The sequence below is a fragment of the Furipterus horrens genome, unplaced genomic scaffold (genome assembly GCF_987537825.1).
Source record: "Furipterus horrens unplaced genomic scaffold, mFurHor1.1.pri manual_scaffold_3, whole genome shotgun sequence".
NCBI lineage: Eukaryota > Metazoa > Chordata > Mammalia > Chiroptera > Furipteridae > Furipterus > Furipterus horrens.
Genome location: NW_028327173.1, coordinates 21949518 through 21967063, shown reverse-complemented (window position 1 = coordinate 21967063; position 17546 = coordinate 21949518). Strand labels below are relative to the sequence as shown.

The following is a 17546-nucleotide window of genomic DNA, read 5'->3' as shown; positions in this document are numbered from 1 at the left end:
TCGCGGTAATAATCAACAGTGGACTTTTCAAGTCGAATTTGTTATTGTTTTCAAATTCCACAGGAAATGCTCCCCTTATTATATCCACTCTGGGTTGACCACTGCCCCAGCCTTTGACTAAGGAAGACAAAGGGCTGGAGCCCGGCAGGATATAGGACAGCGAATCCTGCAGGACCAAGTCATACAGGCTTTGTGGAGCTCACTAGGGATTTTGGCCTTAATCTTAAGAACAGTGGGAAGTCATAGACGGATTGTGAACTGGGAGAGTGAGAAGTTTGGGGTCCTGGATATCATTACCAGTTGCCAAGACCCTCAGACACTCTAGGCACAGGGGCAAAAATAAAGGGAAGGTTCTGGAAGGATCAGGAAAGACAAGAGCCTTAATAAAGTGGAAGATGAGTATAAGCTTGCATCTGTGTCCATGATGCCTGTTTGTAAAAGTTGTTCTCTGCCCATTTTAGATTCATCTGGGAGGTAACTAACTGCAGCACCAGGCTCTTGCCTTCCTTGCCATCACTTTATCCCATTTCCCTAACAAGTCCGGACTCTGCTATTGAAGGATCCCTCACTGTCTTCAAGGTGGTATTTAGACTTTTCAGAGAAAAGATGGGATGGTCTGAAAGTTTTATTTGCTCATTCCAACAGGCAACACGATAATTCCTCCTGACTTGTGGGTCATCACCGTGTCTGAAATCAATTCAGTGATAATGAATGGGTAAGGGAAGAGCGAGCAGTGGAATGGGGTAATGATGATTCAGATAGATATTCAGATGAAGAGATCAAGCCTTCACACCCCCTCCTGCTTTAGTGCCTTTGAGGAAGCCTTCATGTTAGAATTTATCTACCAAGCCTGGGACACAGAAGACCACTGGTAAATACTGATTAGACAAAATGCCTAGTAAGCTGCAGTTCCATATATTGTAAGTGATAAAAGTGTAATTGTTTGTAGACAGTGTACATTAGCTATTCACAGCTTATGTCAATGTAGTACCAAGAGACTAGAGTTTAGAAATCTTTAATGGCAGCTCAGAAATGTCGTGGAACTAACTAGGGAGTAAAATCAACAAGTTCCACTCCTTGGAAAAAATGGCATTCCCAGAGGCGACTTCATAGGAGAAGCCTTGGTGAGGTGTGGGATTCCTCCATGAAGCTGTGTGAGGTTGAAGGAAAAGCCACACCTCAGACTGAGGGTCTGGGAAGGACACCCAAGGGCATATTTTGGAGGATATGGATGAGAGGCAAGTTGAAGCTTGTGTGAATTGGGTTCATTTGGAGGTAGAGACAACCAAGATCAGCTAGGATGGGGCCTAGAAATCAGATCCAGGTAGAGGTCTGTCCCCATTGGGGACAATTCGGTATTTTAATGCTGGGATCCACTGGGGGCAGCAATCTGTCATCAGCAGACATGAATATCTGGGGCTGGGGGAAGGTATCTGGTGCATGGACAAGTCATCAGAAAGCCAAGGTGACAGGTGAGTGGTGGTCTTGGGGCCAAGGTTATGCTTCTGGTGGCCAGTCCATTTCCAAGGACTCAGCCAATGCTGTGGGGAGGGGGTGCATGGCAATGTAGAGGTTGGAACAAACAGGCAGTTGAGGGGAGGGGCACAGCAAGGACCAAGTGGGAGCTCAAGGCTCAATATGGGTAAACTGAGCTCAGGTCAGATCTAATGGAGGACTGAGGTGCTGTGCAATAGCAACACAGAATAGATCACATATATAAATGGAAAAAAACTTTTAATTTTGAAATAATTATAGGTTCACAGAAAGTTGCAAGGATAGTACAGGGAGGTTCCATGTACTCTTCCTAGTTTCCCCCAGTGGTTACACCTAATGTCACTATAGTACAGGATCAAAACCAGGAAATTAACAATTTGTGTATATATGTTCATGTTATTTTATCACACATGTGTATTCATGTCACCACCACTGCAGTCAAGACACAGAACCATATCATCACTGCAAAGGTCTCTCTGATGCCTCTCCTTTATGGTCACCCCATTTCCCTTCCTCTCACCATTCCTAGGCCCTGGCAGCCACAAATCTATTTTCCATCTCTTTAATATTGTCATTTCAAAAATGTTATATAAATGGAATCACCTGGTATGTCATTCTTTTGAGATGAGCTTTTTTCACTCAGCATGATGCCCTTGAGATCCATCCAAGTCGTTACATGTATCAATAGCCCATTCACTTTTATTGCTGAGTAGTATTTCATGGTATGGATATACCACAGTTTATTTAGTCATTACATATTATTGTAGGACACTTTGGTCATTCCAGTTTTTGACTATTACAAAAAAAAAGGCTGCTGTGAACAATCATGTACAGGCTTTTGTGTGGATTCAAGTTTTCATTTATTTGGGATAAATGGCCAGAAGTGTGATTGCTTGGTTGTATTGTTAGTGTATGTTCAGACTTTTTTTTTTTTCTTTTTTTAAAAACTGCCTATTTTCCTGAGTGCCTGTGCCATTTTACATTCTATCAGCAACATGTGAGAGATCCAGTTGCTCCCCCCCGTGGCCAGCATTTGGTGTTGTCATTGTTTTTATTTTATCTTTTCTAATGATATGGAGTAATATATATCATCCTGGTCTTACTTTGCATTGTCCTAATGGCTAATGATGTGGAATGTTTTTCAGGCACTTATTTGCCAACCTTCTATCTTCTTTAGCAAAATGTCTTTCTTTCTTTTGTCGATTTTCTAATTGGATTGTTGGATCCTTGCCTCATCGTCAATCTTAGGGGAAAATTACAATATTAGCTATAGGGTCTTTGTAGGTATTCTTGATCAAGTCGAGGAAGTTTTCCTCTATTCTTAGTTTTCTGAAAGTTTGTTTTTTACATCTTAAAAAATATTTATTTATGTATTTTATTTTCATTTCATTTTATTTATTTATTTAATTTAATCTTTATTGTATTTTTTTCCATTACCATTTAGTCCCCTTATACTCCCTACCTCCAGCAATCACCCCACTGTTGTAGAGAGGGAAGAAGAGAGGAAGAGAGAGACATCGATTTGTTGTTTCACTTCCTTATGCATTCATTGGTTGATTCTCGTATGTGCTCTGCCCACCAAGGATCAAACCTGCAGCCTTGACCCACGGGGACGACACTTCAACCAACTTAGCTACCCAGCCAGGGATGAAAGTTTTGTTTTGCTTTTTTAATCATGAGAGAATTTTGAATTTTGTCAAGTGTTTTTTCTGTATCAGTCGATGTGGTCAAGTGATTTCTTTTTACGTTTGGCCTGTTAATATGGTGGATTACATTGATTGATTTTTAACAAACCAGCTTTGCATCCTCAGAATAATCCCCACTTGGCTACAGTATATACTTATTTTTATATATTGATAAATCCTCATTGCTAATATGTTGTTAGGATGTTTGTGTTTATATTTGTGTAGGATATTGGTCTTTAGTTTTCTTCTACAATCTTGGTTTTGGTATTAGGGTAATAGTGATTTCATAAAATGCATTTGGAAAGTGTTCCTCCTCTATTTTCTGGAGGAGATTGTATAGAATTGGTGTTAATTCTTTTTTACACATTTCCTAGAATTCTCCAGTAAAACCATCTGGGCCTGTGTATTTTGGGGTGGGGAGGATATTTTAAAATTACTAATTTAATTTTCTTAATAGTTATAGCACTACTGAAATTATCTGTTTCATATTGGGAAAAGTATGATAGTTTGTGTTCATGAAACTGGTCAGTCTCTTCTAAGCTGTCAAATGTATGTGTGTAATTTTTAGTATTTCTTTATTATCTTTTTGATAACTACAGGATCTGTTTTCCTTAACCCTGCAGATCTGTCAGTCTGATAGGTGAAAACTGAGTCTTGTGGATTCAGTTTCCATATTTTTATATTAACTAGACGGATCATATTTCTGTTCTTGTTTGTATCTTTGCCCTTTCCCCCTTACCTATGTATCTTTTTTTATATTGATTTGAAAGTGTTCTGTATAGATTATGAATACTAACTCTCTTCCTGTCATTTATAATGTATAATCTTCCCAGTTTGCTTTTTCTCTTTATTTTTTCTTTTGCTTTCCGTACATGATTTTAATTTCCATGTAATGAAATCAATATTTTCCTTTAAAGCCTTTGGGATTTAATGCCGTCTTAATTAGTACTCAATCAATTTCAAGAGATAGAACCCAAATCAAACTAGCTGGAACGAAAAAAGGGAAGGAAGGAAGGAAAGAAAATGCTGGCTCATGTAACTGGGGCCTGTAGACAGCGATGGCTCTGCATGGCTGAATCAAGCTTCTCAACAGTAAATCATCTGTCTCTGGATCTCGCCTCTTTTCACTGTTCAGCTTTGTCTATATCTATGTGGGATATTTTTTTCTAAAGAAGATAGGCTCTGTAATGATAAAAAGGCTGCTGTCAGTGCCAACCTTTCATACTAATGATTTAGAATCCAAAAATAAGACTGTCAGATTCTGTATGTCATATCCCATGGAAGGACTCAAAATGATCCTGCTTGGGTGACGTGCCCTCTTCCCTCTTCTTTATGCCTTGAACCAGTCCATAAAGGTGAGTCATATTCCATGATTGGTCACTTGCCCAGCTCTGTGGCTTGTGAGTAGGAGGGTACCTGTCAGAACCCCGTGCAACAACAGCTCCCCAGAAGAAAGATAGGCAGGTAGCAACCAAAGCAGTCCTCTAAATATATCACCCTTAGAAAGCCCTTCTCCAGTTTAAGGAGTTGAAAAACTCATGTGTTCCCTTCTAATGGGTATGATTTCGTTATTTTAAATATCAATTTTGACCCATGTGAGAAAGTGAGGAAGGTAAAGACAGACAGACAGGGAAGGGGCGAGAACATGGTGTGAGGTAGGGATCCTTCGCTACATGTTTTTATACCTGAAGAGAAGATGACCTTGAAACTTACTGGGTCACCCATTTCACATTTTGATCACTTTTTCTTCCCTTTTCCTTGAGATTATTCTGCGCTAACACCAGTCCTGTAAGATTAGAAGGATGGGAAGGGCAAGGGCTTTGTTTAGCACAGGGCTTTTTACAGTGGGCATTAATAAATATCTAATTTAACTTGTCTGAACCCAATACTCATGCTCTCCAGGGGGACACCTGGGTATCTAGATATTATATAGCAGTGAATGCCACAGATTCCCAAACTACATAAAAATGGGGGAAGGGTAAAACTTGAACTCCCTCTCAGGGCCCTCATGGGAGTCAAGGGAGGCAGGATAGGGAACAGGGACATAGGTGGACAGGAGACTGCTACCTGTCTACCACCTGTGTGCACAATCAGGTCACCTCTGGGGGTCAACATGTGTGGACACCCAGCAGTGAATAACTTCTTTCCTAAAGTATGCCCCCAAGTGTTCATGGAAAGCTTCATTATTTTATCTCTTTAACATTAGAAGAATCTTTTAAAAATGATTCTCTTGTGCTAAAAACATATCTCCGGTTCAATAATTCTTTCCGTTTCACCCATTTCTTTTCTTTCACTTAACTTGCAGGGAAAAAATTAAGCATTTTAAGTTTAAAAGCAAGTATAGTATGACCCCATTTGTATGAAATTATCTTACTGGCTATCATCCCATCTATTGATCCTCCCATCTCTTTGTATGCCAGCTGTCAAGGATGATTATTTCTAGATTGCATTTGGGCTTTTATATTTTGCTTTCATCTTTTAAAAATAATAAGCACTTATCATTTCTATAAAAGCAATAGACTTATTCCTTTTAAAGAATAAAGTGTATGATAAGAAGTATCCACATTCTGCTACTTAGAGTTGGATTATATCTTTCTCAATATGTGACTAAATATTGTCTATTGGCAGTTATTAGTTGTGCATTTATGGTGAAATCTGCCCAGTACCTCAAAGGACCGCTGCCAGAAAAGGAGCAGACAGGGAGAACACAGCCGAAGAGGAGAAAAGAGAAGAGACCTACACAAGAGAGGCCTCCAGCTCAGGGGTAGCCCATAGATTCAGGGGAGTAACTCCCCATGTTTCTGGAACAGAAGAGCCCTGGTTTCCATTGCTACTTTGTCTTTGAACACCTTGCATTTTGATTGGTGTTCGGCTTCTTTTCTATTCCTCCCCATGCCTAGATCAGCACTGTGCATCCAACAGGCCCTCAATATATGCTGAATGGATGAGCAGTTCCCAAGGGGTCACTCTCCCTAAATTGCACCTCTTTGTCTTTCAGGCTCACAGGCTTTCAGCTGCCAGCCACCATTGTCAGTGCAGCCACGACCCTCTCTCTGCATCTCACCAGTGACTACGCAGTCAGTGCACAGGGCTTCCACGCCAGCTATGAAGGTAGGTGCCCACCGCGCTGGCCGCAGGGGTCTGACGTGGGAGGTTATACTAGCCACAAGCAGGGCTGTGATGCTGTCAACTGCAGGGAAGGCCTACTTCAGACTCAGAGCTTGCGCCTGTCCTGACCAGGCTGCTTTTTGACCAATAACTCAGTTACTTGAATTACCCGCGATGCGTTTCCAGGAAGCTGAGAATTGAAATCAGAGCTCAGCTGCGAGAGTTTGTCCTGAGGGCCTTGTAACATCTACTTCTCTGTACCCTTAACTGGGTTTTGTTGTGTTTTTATCTTTTTAATCCAGTTTTCTATTGGGCTTGATTTTGTAAGGTACCTCAGCTTGGTTTTGGAAATAAGAGCGATATAAACCCTAAGTAAAAGAAATAAAATATGTCATTGAAAAAAATTTCTGCTCAATATAGTGACTGCAAAGAGTCAGTTTCATATCATTCAGAGAAGAACAATTACTACTTTTTCCTTAATAGCATGGATTAGGGTTTTTTGGTTTGAGTTATGCAAATAATTTTCACTTCTTTCAGCCTGTTTAAATGTGGTGTTAGCATTCAAATTAACACTAATATCTTCAGATTATACACTATTATTATTATTAATTTTATTATGTTAGTTCAGAAGGTGGTACTTCTAGATCTCTGTCATTTCCCTGAGAAATTTACATCTCACTAATAGGCAGCTGTGCTGCTCTTGGCTAAGACCCACACTGCTATTTTGCATTGAGATCATTAATAGACATATTTTAAGACTGTTAATGATAATTAATAATAGGAATGACATACTACCCTACTAAAGCTTGCCAGTTATTCTAAAGCTTTCTTTCTCTTGCCTCCAAGAACTTAAAAAATAAGTGATGCTGGCATTCTGTCCCTCTGGGGAGCATGCCTGCACCTTTCCCCCCGCCGCCCCCACACAGCAGGCATATCACCTTCACCTTTCCCCTCTCCTGGGCTCCAAGGCCCTTCTGCCTCTGTAACTTGTTTCCTGAGCTTATGCAGCCCAGCTGGCTCACTACTACTACCTCTGTAACTTTCTAAAGAAACATTCCCTTAAATTTGAAAACAAAAGTGACGCTTTCTTGAATGGCATCTATATTCTATAGCAATATAGGAGGTCTGTCCAGAAAAAGTTTACCCATTGTTAATATAACGAGAATGGTTTGTGCAACATTGCTATAACCTGGCAGCTAAGGAGAGTGGACTGGAACGCACATGCGTGAACAAAGATGACGTCACAGTACTAGTCAGCGGGGGCAGTGGACACCATTGAGTGAGCTTGTGTGCTGTGTGGCTGTCACATTCAATATGACTGAGTGAGTAGAGCAATGAATCTGCATCAATTTTGCGTTAAGCTTGAACATTCCTCTGCGGAAACCATTCGGATGATTCGGGAGGCTTTCGGGGACAATGCAATGAGTGCAGCGCAAATAAAAGTGTGGCCTGAACGCTTCAGAGGTGATCGAGAATCTGTTGAAAGTGACCCGCATTCTGTAAGGGCCTGCAACAAGCAGAACTCCTGAGGATGCTGAACGAGTGTGGGCTGCCATGAGCAAGGATCTGTGTGAGGTCCCAAGGTGCCCACTTTGAAGGGGACTGAGGCATCACTGTCTTATGTACTCACCCTTTGTGGTGAGTGGGACACAACTTGATGGTTTGACCTGAGCAATTGAGGGCTCCTGAAAAGGTCTAATTTATTTATTTTTTTATTGTTGTTCAATTATAGTTGTCCCAATTTTTACACCGTTGCTCTTCCCCCGCCCCCACTCCACCCCCGCTCCCACAGTCAATCCTCACCCTGTTGTCCATGGCCATGGGTCCTTTATATTTGTTCCTTGACTAGACCCTTCCCTTTCTTTCCCCCCACTAAGTTATTTTTAACTAAAGCTTCCTGAGAAGGCTCCAAAGAAAGTTCCACATGCCTTTAATTGAGGGTTCCTGAAAAAAAAAAAAAAAACCTACCTGTCTTTAAAGTGAGATCCCCTGAGAAAGCCCATTTTCTTTTGCTAAAACAGTCAGTTCTTCCCAATATCAAGCCTGTGATCTTGGTCATCCTGGTTACATTTTTACCCTGACCCCAAACTAATTCCCTCCAAGTATGAACTACCACTTCCTAACTAAGAGAGACCTCTTCAGAAGCTTCTAACGGTCTGTCTGACCATGAGCAACTTCCACAGTGTGTTGGCCTTGGGGGGACTGGCGGTGCTCGGGATGGTGGGGGGAATGAGTCAGGGGCCCAGTGTTGGTACCTGCAGAGACCCTTTGTGCTTACACACAGGGGGACACAGCTGGGCTGTTGTGGTGTCCGTCTTCAACATCCCTTGTAGATTCTTGTCTGAGGTCTGGACTTTCATGAGGTGTAAGAAAAAAGTATGCTATTGATCACCCACCACCGTCCCCTCTGGGGGACAATGTCAACCCTTCTCTAGCAAGCAGAGCAGATCTATGAGTATATTCACAGAGCCCTTTTCAGTCAGAGGTTCTAGCCTACAGTTCATGGCCAGGGTCTATAACTGGGCATCAAAGGTCTGCAGACCCCTTGTAAATAGAGACAAAATTCCAAAGGTATAAGGGTATATGTATTTTTTCCTAGGAAGGCTCTAGAACAGGGATCAACAAATCAGCCACACACTGCCCTCCCCCGCCACACACACACACACACACGGCTTCATCCAGCCCCTGGCTCAGCTTGTAAATAAACTTTCATTAGAACACAGACAAGTCCATTTGTGGACATATAGTCTATGACTGCATGCACTACAACTTCAGAGTTGAGTTACTGCCGCACAGACCATATGGCCTGAAAAATTTAAAGTATTTTTTATTTGGTCCTTTACTGACCCCTCATCTAGAGCTGTGCGATGCAACACAGTAGCCATTAACCACATTTCAATTCATAAAAATTAAATAAAATTTAAAAATCAGTTTTGCAGTCATAATAACCTCATATCATGGTCAATAGCCGCAACGTGGCTGCGGCTGCCGTATTAGACAGCACAGATGGAGAACGTGGCTGTCATTACAGAAAGTTCTACTGGACATGGCTGAGCCAGCACTTCCACCAGATTCACAGAGGGTCTGAGACTCAGACAAGGTTACAAAACATTAGGATAAAGTAGAAGCCGATGGTTCCTCTCACCCTCCTCCCACCTGCCTGGCACAGCAGCGGCAGCCCAGCTGTGAGAACACTCAGCATTCCACAGCAGGGCCAAGGGCAGACGGAAGGGCCTCTCCTACCTCAGCCACATTGTGGTGTCAGGTCTCTAAGTCATTGGCGCTAAGCTGACAAAACCTGGCAGGCGAGGCCCAGTCAAACCCCAGACTGGTGCACACAGGTTGCTGTAGCTGAGTGAGCCCTTCCGCAGTCACCCACGCGGGGTTTCTGCCAGCTCCGCAGTCTGTGTGGCTGCTGTCTTTGTGCTGACCAGCAGAGCGGGTCACAGATGCCTGTGCTGACTCCGGAGTCCGGCGCCGAGAAGCCAAGGCTGGAGTTAACACCAAGCCCCATGGATCTGGCTTAGGACTGCACCATGGGGCAATTTGTGCATCAGAAAAAGTGAGAGTTGCACCGACTTTTGGAACACCTGAAGTGGAGGGGCAAAGGGGGAAGGTGGGTGGAAGCAGGAGAGGCAGCTACTGCTGGGAAGATAGCATGCGGTACTTGCACCCACAGTGGGGGCCCGGGCCCTCTCCGTCACCGGACCTACCAGCAGGATGCCAGATAATCCCATAGTTGGGGATTTACTGATAAACAAACACTAGCTTCTTCAGCTCATCACTGACTAACTGACCTTGGGCAGATTTTTAAAAACAATCTGGGCCTTATTGTGGGGGCACAGGAAGATCCAGTCATCAAAAGGACTATGAAGATCTGGCTCCCAGGGAAGGAAGCCAGCCTCACCCTCCATTGCAGGGCTCCCCTTAGTCATTCGTGCTGAACAGCAGGAAGCAGACAGACAGACCAGCAGGCAGGCAGACAAGCAGACAGGCTCCATAGAAGGGATCCCACCTGGCCAGGACTGCCTCCACCCAAGACAGCCTCCTTAGTCTATTCAGGAAGTCGCCCAGACCCATTCAGAATGACACCAGGTCTTGCTCTCTGTGTACCCCCGTGACTGACACTGCTGATAGTCCACTATCAAAGCAAATTTGATCCTCCTTCAGCTTCTTGGGAGAGTGAAAAGTGCAGATAAGGAATTGAGCTGCTGCTGGGGATTCTGGAGAAAGGTGAAGTCAGGTGAAGAGTGTCAGCTCACAGCAGTGCTGCTTCAAGGAAAAGATCAAAAAGACCAGTTGTGAAACACTGAGACAATAGGAGATGGTTGCTTTGTAACCCCCGAGGGTCAAGAGTTTGGACTGCAGTCCTGGACAAGGGGATGAGCTTGTATTAAGCGCTGACTGTATGCCAGGCACTGTACCTACATTATCTCATTTAATCCCTACGACAGCCTAGTGGACAGACACAGCTCTCTCCATCCTGCAGGAGTTTTGCATTCAGCTTAAGGCTACTTGATGGCCAGGAGTGACTTCTCTGGCACTAAAAGCTACACTCTTCTCTTACACTGTACTCCTTGCAAAACTCCTGGAGGAAGGCAGAGACTGGTGACTCCATTTCACAGGCCGGTAACCTGGAGCTAAGTGAGAGGCTCAGAAAGGACACGGGATGGCATGGGCCATCCCAGCGAGGCAGTGAGAGAGAGGTGTGTTCCAGAACTTCTCAGTTAGGGCTGCTGGATAAAATACAGGATGCCCTGCTCAATTTTAAATTATTCAAATTTTTAAAATTGGATTTTTTATTTTTTTAGTATAAGTATATCCCAAATATTTGCTGGGACATACTTATACTTAAAAAAAAAATGTATCATTGTTTATTTGAAATTTAAATTTTACAGATCATCCTGTGTTTTTATTTGTTAGATCTGGCAACCACATTCTCAGCACTGAGGGGCCCTCACCCCACTCTATCCTTCCTCCTGACTCCCAGATCTGCCCCTGTCCTGCTTTCCCCAGCTGGAGCTGCCGGGCTACTATAGAGGGCCTGGCCGCACCTCTGCCGTTCCAGGGAGTGCACATTTAGACAGCTCTCTGCAGACACACACACATATGCACACAGGCTCAGATCCGTGTGCACTTGGGTTATGCTGTGTGTGCAGTTCTGTAATCTGGTTAATGAGGCCAACGTTTCTCCCTGTTAATAAAACTAGTCCTGCTTTGTCCTTCCTAATGACTATCAGGGATGGAGCCGCTGTGGTTTGCATACACCACAATTATTTAGCCCGTCATCTTCTATAGACATTTAGGTGAAGAATATCTTTGTACATACAGCTTAAACCCTCATCTAATTATCTTCTTAGAATAAATTCTTGGAAGTGCAGTTGCTGAGGCAAAGACCGCATACATTTTATGTTTTAATACATAAGTCCAGTGTCTTTAGAAAGGTTATACCAATGCACACATCCACCAACAGTGCATGAGAGGGCCCATTTCCCCCACTTGACCTACCTTGCATGTTGGTGAGTTTCAGGTCAGTTTCATGATTACAGTGGTGAAAAATGCAGTCTCTTTTGTGGTTGTAATTTGCATCTTTTTGGTGATAAAGAAGGTTGAGCACCTGTCATTACTTCCTGGCTATTTGGAGATCATTCTGTAAATTGTCCCTATCTCTGCCTACTTTTCTGCTGGGGTGTTAGGATTTTTGTTTTATCTTTTTTGTAAGTGGTTTTGCGTCGTAAGGATATTAATGTTATGAGTTTCCTTTTGATGTGCAGCAGTTTTAATTTTTATGCCAATAATTAAAAATTTTTTAATTTGTCTTTTACACTCTACCTTTGGTGTCATGCCTGAAAGGCCTTTTCTGTGCCAAGATCAGATAAATATTCATTTAAATGTTCATCTTATTATTGCAGAGTTTTATTGTCCCATTTCACTTTTAAATCCCTTTGGAACTGTGTTTGGGTTTCCGTGAGTGTCTTCCTGTCTGTCTCTAACACTCACTGTGTGTCCCTCTCTCTCTCTGAGAGTGTGCCAGAACCTCTTCCCAACCTACCCCTCTTGTGTCTGTCTCTGATGTTTCTCATCTTGCTGCTGTTTGGACATGAGTTCTCCCACCCTATCCCCTAGGATTCCCCTTCTCCACACACAACTCTCAAAGATTGTATGGGATTGTTTCTGTCTATTCCAGACTGATCAGGAGGTAAACCAGAATTATAAGCAGATCAGAAAATCTCAATAAGATTAAGAGTCTCTATGCCTACTCCTGGTCGCACCTTTGCATTTGAGCAGCATTAATCTTGGGCAGACACTCTGAGAACCCATCTCTGAGTGCTGGGTATCAGTTAGATCTATTTAATCATCTAGATCTAAAAACAGGTATTTCTGTTTAGCTAATCTGTCATCTTGGCATCTAACTACCAGAATACACGAGGCTTCCTTAAATATCAGACCTGTTATAGTTCACATAGACTCTAGGAGGATGAAGAACCTTATTATTGCAAACTCCCTGGTAACCATAAGGGGAGAAGTGGCAGAAGGCAATGATTAAGACCTCAGTTTCTGGGTTCCAACATATCTGGAATCAAATCCTGTCTTTGCCACTTACTTGCTGTGTGATATTGGGGAAGTTACTTTATTTCTCTGAGCTCTGGCCTCCACATGTGTAAAATCAGGATAAGAATAATGCTTCACAGAGTTGTTGTGACGATCAAGGAAGAGAACACACAGATCACATGATGTGCTGGTTCAGGGTCTGATGAATTGTCAGAGATCTGTAAATGTCAGCTAGTTAATGAAGTGACCCTCATCCTGACCTTACTTGACTCAGATTCTTCAGGAGATTGAAGGAAAGATACATCAAGTCCATAGGTCACAATCCCAGCTCCACTGCCAGCCCCTGGCTCCTGAATTTGCATAAAATCCTCACCCCAATTGCTCATGGTGTGTCAGGTCTTACAAACAGACTGTGGCTTCTTTGGGGAAGGACCAGAGAGTTCTCCATGATTCACGAGCCCCAGCACTGCCTGAGAGAGTACCTGTCTGATGGGGATGAGGTCTCGGGCCCTGTCACCTGGTGGATTGGAGCTGATGAGGTCAAGGCCAGACACTTAGTCTTTTCATGGCCTCTTTTCTTTGTATTAAAAAGATGTTGGCGTTAGAGTTAAAGGTGCTAGTAACACATTCAGTAGACTCTAGACATTTTCTTTCTAGATAGACAGAGACACACACCGCACAAACACATGAGCACAACACTTTTCCATATTTTTTCCATATAATTTAGATGCTCTGAAGCCCACCCACAATCCCCATAATCCCCCAGTCCATCTGAAAATCTAAGCCCAGAGAGGCTGACATCACACATAAAGCTCATGGTAGAGATTATTTCACTCATTAAGCTAATGTTTGCTGTGCACCTACTGTATGCATTCCCTGATTTTTCATCCTGGCCTCATTTTCACAGTCATGATTTGTCCCCTTTCTCCTGATCCTCCCACATTTCCAAGGAAGAACAGAACAGGGAAGGACGAAGTAGGGCTCACTTCTGGAAAAACACCTTCGTGTGCTTTTGCTACCAGTGAACGGTCAGTAATGTCATCTCTGCTCAGCGTGGAGAAACAGGGTCAGACAGACGTTTCTGTGAGGGACAGACAGATGAAAATGGAGCTTCTGTTGTTGGTCTCCCAGGAGAGGCAGTTTGGAGCAAGCTCCAGGACAGAGTGTGCTTTCTGGGCTTTTGCAGGTGGGAGCAGGGTTGAAGGTGACCATGCAATGGTGCACACGTGGAAATTGAGGTTCAGAAATGGACCCCTTCTGACTTATTCCTTCCTGTAATTAGACCTGCTGATTCCCCCCTTCCAGTCTCAGCCTCAGATAATTTCCTCATTCTAAAAGAGTTCCCCAATTCTGGGGCATTATGCAGACATCTCAAAATTGGGCTAATGGAAGCTATTCGACTCTATATATACTGAATATGCAGTTGGCACCATTCAGGCCACTGCGGGCCAGAACAGCAGGCCTGGCAAGACCTCCTCAAGGGCGGGAGGTGATGAACGTCCATTTCCGCTGCCCAGGAGGGATGGTGTGCGCTTTCTGAGTGAACTTGTTCCATTTCCAATGGCTCTCCCTTGGGAATTGGAGAATATTCCTCTTAATCAGTACTGTGGAGTAGCAAATTAATACATAGAAATGTGACATTTGAGACAAATTGGGCAGCACTTCTCAATAAGAGGGGAATCAGGATGAATTTCATATCACGTCTTCAATAATCCCACAAACAGTTCATCATGCATAGTGATATTTTCCCCTTTGGGGAAGGGTATTAGCATACCTTAAAGATGATATCATACCAGACTTTAGGGCCCTGAACCTCCGCACATCAGGGTGACAAAGGACACAATGATGAAGGGGAGGGAGCGTTTTCAGGCTGCTGGATTACCTGCAGGTCAGGTTTACATCTGCTTTACTTCTTCACTTCTCTGTCCCTATTCGTTCGTTCATTCATTCATTCATTCATCCATTCAACAAATAGTTACTAAACACCTGCTCTATGCCAGGTCCCAAGGCAGACTTGGAGGACTCTGAATGAATAAGAAGTGGCACCTACCTTCAAGGAGCTCTGAGACCTAAAATGGTTGGAGAGGAACAAGAGCAGAGGAGCAGGGGTCAGAAAGAGGTGGGTTCCTGCCCTGGCTAGCTATGAGAATTGGACGAGTCTCCCAACCTCCCTGAGCTGAGTTTTTTGCAAAAGAGAAACTAACTCCCACTTCAATGGGCTGCAATGAGGACTAAAAGAGTTAACTCGTGGGAAACGCCTGGCGCAGAACCTCCGCTCAATAAATACCAATTCCTCAACCATGAGGAGAAAGTTGTTGGCCTGCCTAGTTGGGCTTCTGCAGATTAAGTTTGAGCTCTGCCATGTCCCTGCTACGTGAGCTTGGGCAAGGCACCGAATCTGTTAGCTTCCTCCTATGGAAAACAGAATAACCCTCCTCCTTTTAAGAGAGGTGTGAGTATTAGTGATAATGTATAGAAAGCACCTAGCTCAACATTTGGCACATAGCAGACACTCAGTCAAAGGAAGCTATTATCATAGGGCTTGATGTATTTTGTGGGAGAGAAAAACAAATTTATTCCCATGACAAAATCTTTGGTTCAGACTTGTGGTTCTCCAAGAGCAAGGAAAGTCACCCATTTTGGTTTTTTTTTCACCATGGTACCTTAGTCTACGGCTTGGTCACAGTAAGCACACAGTAGAGACACCGCAGAAGTAGCTAGTGCTTGCCTCTTCTAACCTGGGTCCCTGCGAGCTCATATTGGGCTTTTGGACAAATTAGCACAAGTGGGCACTCTGAGGGGACTCCGCCCTTTGAGCACATGGCTTAGTGGTTGGAGTGGCTGGGTTTTAGTTCTCATCATCCCTCTGCTTGAACATCCTTCTGCAGTACTCAACTTGAACAACGATACATGGAAGCCTTGCTCTGGAGCCTTCCTCTTAGGAGTCAACAAAAGATTCCGAGAATCGTTAGATGCGAGGTGCAAAGTTCCTGGAGAGTGTTCACTTAAAACCCCCTGATCGCTTCCAGGATGGGGTACAAACTGCTTCCCCGGCCATCGAGCCCTGGGCATCAGCCCCACCTCCACCGCTCCCTCCTGTGGCCGCACTGGACTTTGTTGTCTCCAGGTCGCACGCTGGGTCCCCATTCATTCCTTAGACACACTTGAGTCCCCTCTCCTGAAGCCTCCTCCACCTCACCACTCTTCTCTTCCTCTTTTTTTCCTTCTAATCTCTACTTAAACTAAATCCAGACACCTTGCCCGGATGCGCAGCTCTTGCTTTATGTTCTCTCTTAGCTCCCCGCATGTCTCCTTCCCTCGCGAGCGTCCCTTGTGTATTCCCTGTTCCCCGTGGGCCTTCTCCACTTCTGTGCATGGTTCTGGACAGCCAGAGCACACTGACACACACCGAGATTATGAGCTCAGGGCCTGGAGGGAAAGTGGACTCCCGGGTCAGCCAGTGTTGGGCTTTGAGCAGGCCACTGAAAATCCTTCGACCTCCCCTGTCAGAGGCGGACAATACTGACCATCATCTCTATTCCATGGAATTATCACTGGGAACAAATAAGACAACACGTGTCAAGGGTTCCTAACAGTGCCTGGTATGGGATAAATACTCAAAAAACAGCCATTTGGGCTCTAGCCCAGGATCTGACACATGGTAGATGCTCAATAAAGAATGATTCAATAAATGAGTGGATAAGCGACCATCTCACCCCGTGTAAAAGCCCTGGACAAGGAAAGAGATTTGCTCAGGGTTCCTGGAACCATATTCTCATTGACTCTCAGATGCCCTCAGTTATAAGATGCACCACTTTATTTGATGTACCACTGAGAAAGAAAAAATACTGCCAATTAAAGTATGACATGCCATTGGTTATAAGACACGTCCTAATTTCAAAGGTTTAAAATTATGGAAAAATGTGCACCCTAGAACCAATGAAATATGGCAGCTGCGTAATTGCTTTTGACCACTCCTCAGCCTCATTTGGGCTAGGTGCATCAGTCTGACCTCTTCCTGGGCCCTGAGCCCTCCGACTGTCAGGGCTCCTTTTCAGCATTCAGGTGGTGGCTCACACCGGCCATGTGATCACCCCTTAATTTATTCTTTCAGCTCCAAGTCTCATTAGTTCTCAATTTTCTGCATTGAACTCTGTTTAACACCTATTAGCACAGGTCTTCGTCTGATAAATGCTCTTTTCATGGGAGGCAGCAGGTTGCCCCAGTCTTGACCCTCCCGCCTGCATCTGTGACTGAGGCAGGGGAGCTCATAGAACCCAAACATGACTTACTCAGGACCACTGCCGCCCACTCCCAACCGCTAGCACAATGGCCCCCCGAGACACCAGGAACACCACTGGGTGGGGGCCAAGGAATGTGATTCCTCCCATTTGAATGGGGATGTGAGGGAGAGTCAGTTTTTAACCCCTGCGCTGACAGTGGTTGTAACTGGACACACATCTGTCTCCCTCCTGTGGTCCTGGTAACCCACTGTCTTCAGCCCTGGAGGTCCAGGGGCCATGCCTTTCTTCCTTGGGGTGACTTTTATCCCCCGCCCCCCCACACCATAAGCTGAGCATCAACAGGGAGAAAAAAATGCTTCCAAATAGAAATATCTGATTGAATATTCCAATCCCTCCTCTTCCCATTAATTGATAATGGGGGCGGGGGGGATGATTAGCCACTGTTGTGCATTATTCTTTCCAG

The 17546-nt window shown here is 44.1% G+C and overlaps 1 protein-coding gene across 1 annotated transcript in view; it reads left to right on the top strand.

Annotated features, from left to right (window-relative positions):
• Nucleotides 1-17546, top strand: part of CSMD2 (CUB and Sushi multiple domains 2) — a 544011-nt gene that overhangs the window by 94802 nt on the left and 431663 nt on the right. The window contains exon 3 of the mRNA XM_090269064.1: nt 6178-6290. Coding sequence (XP_090125190.1) covers nt 6178-6290 — 113 coding nt within the window. The remainder of the gene's footprint in view (nt 1-6177; nt 6291-17546) is intronic.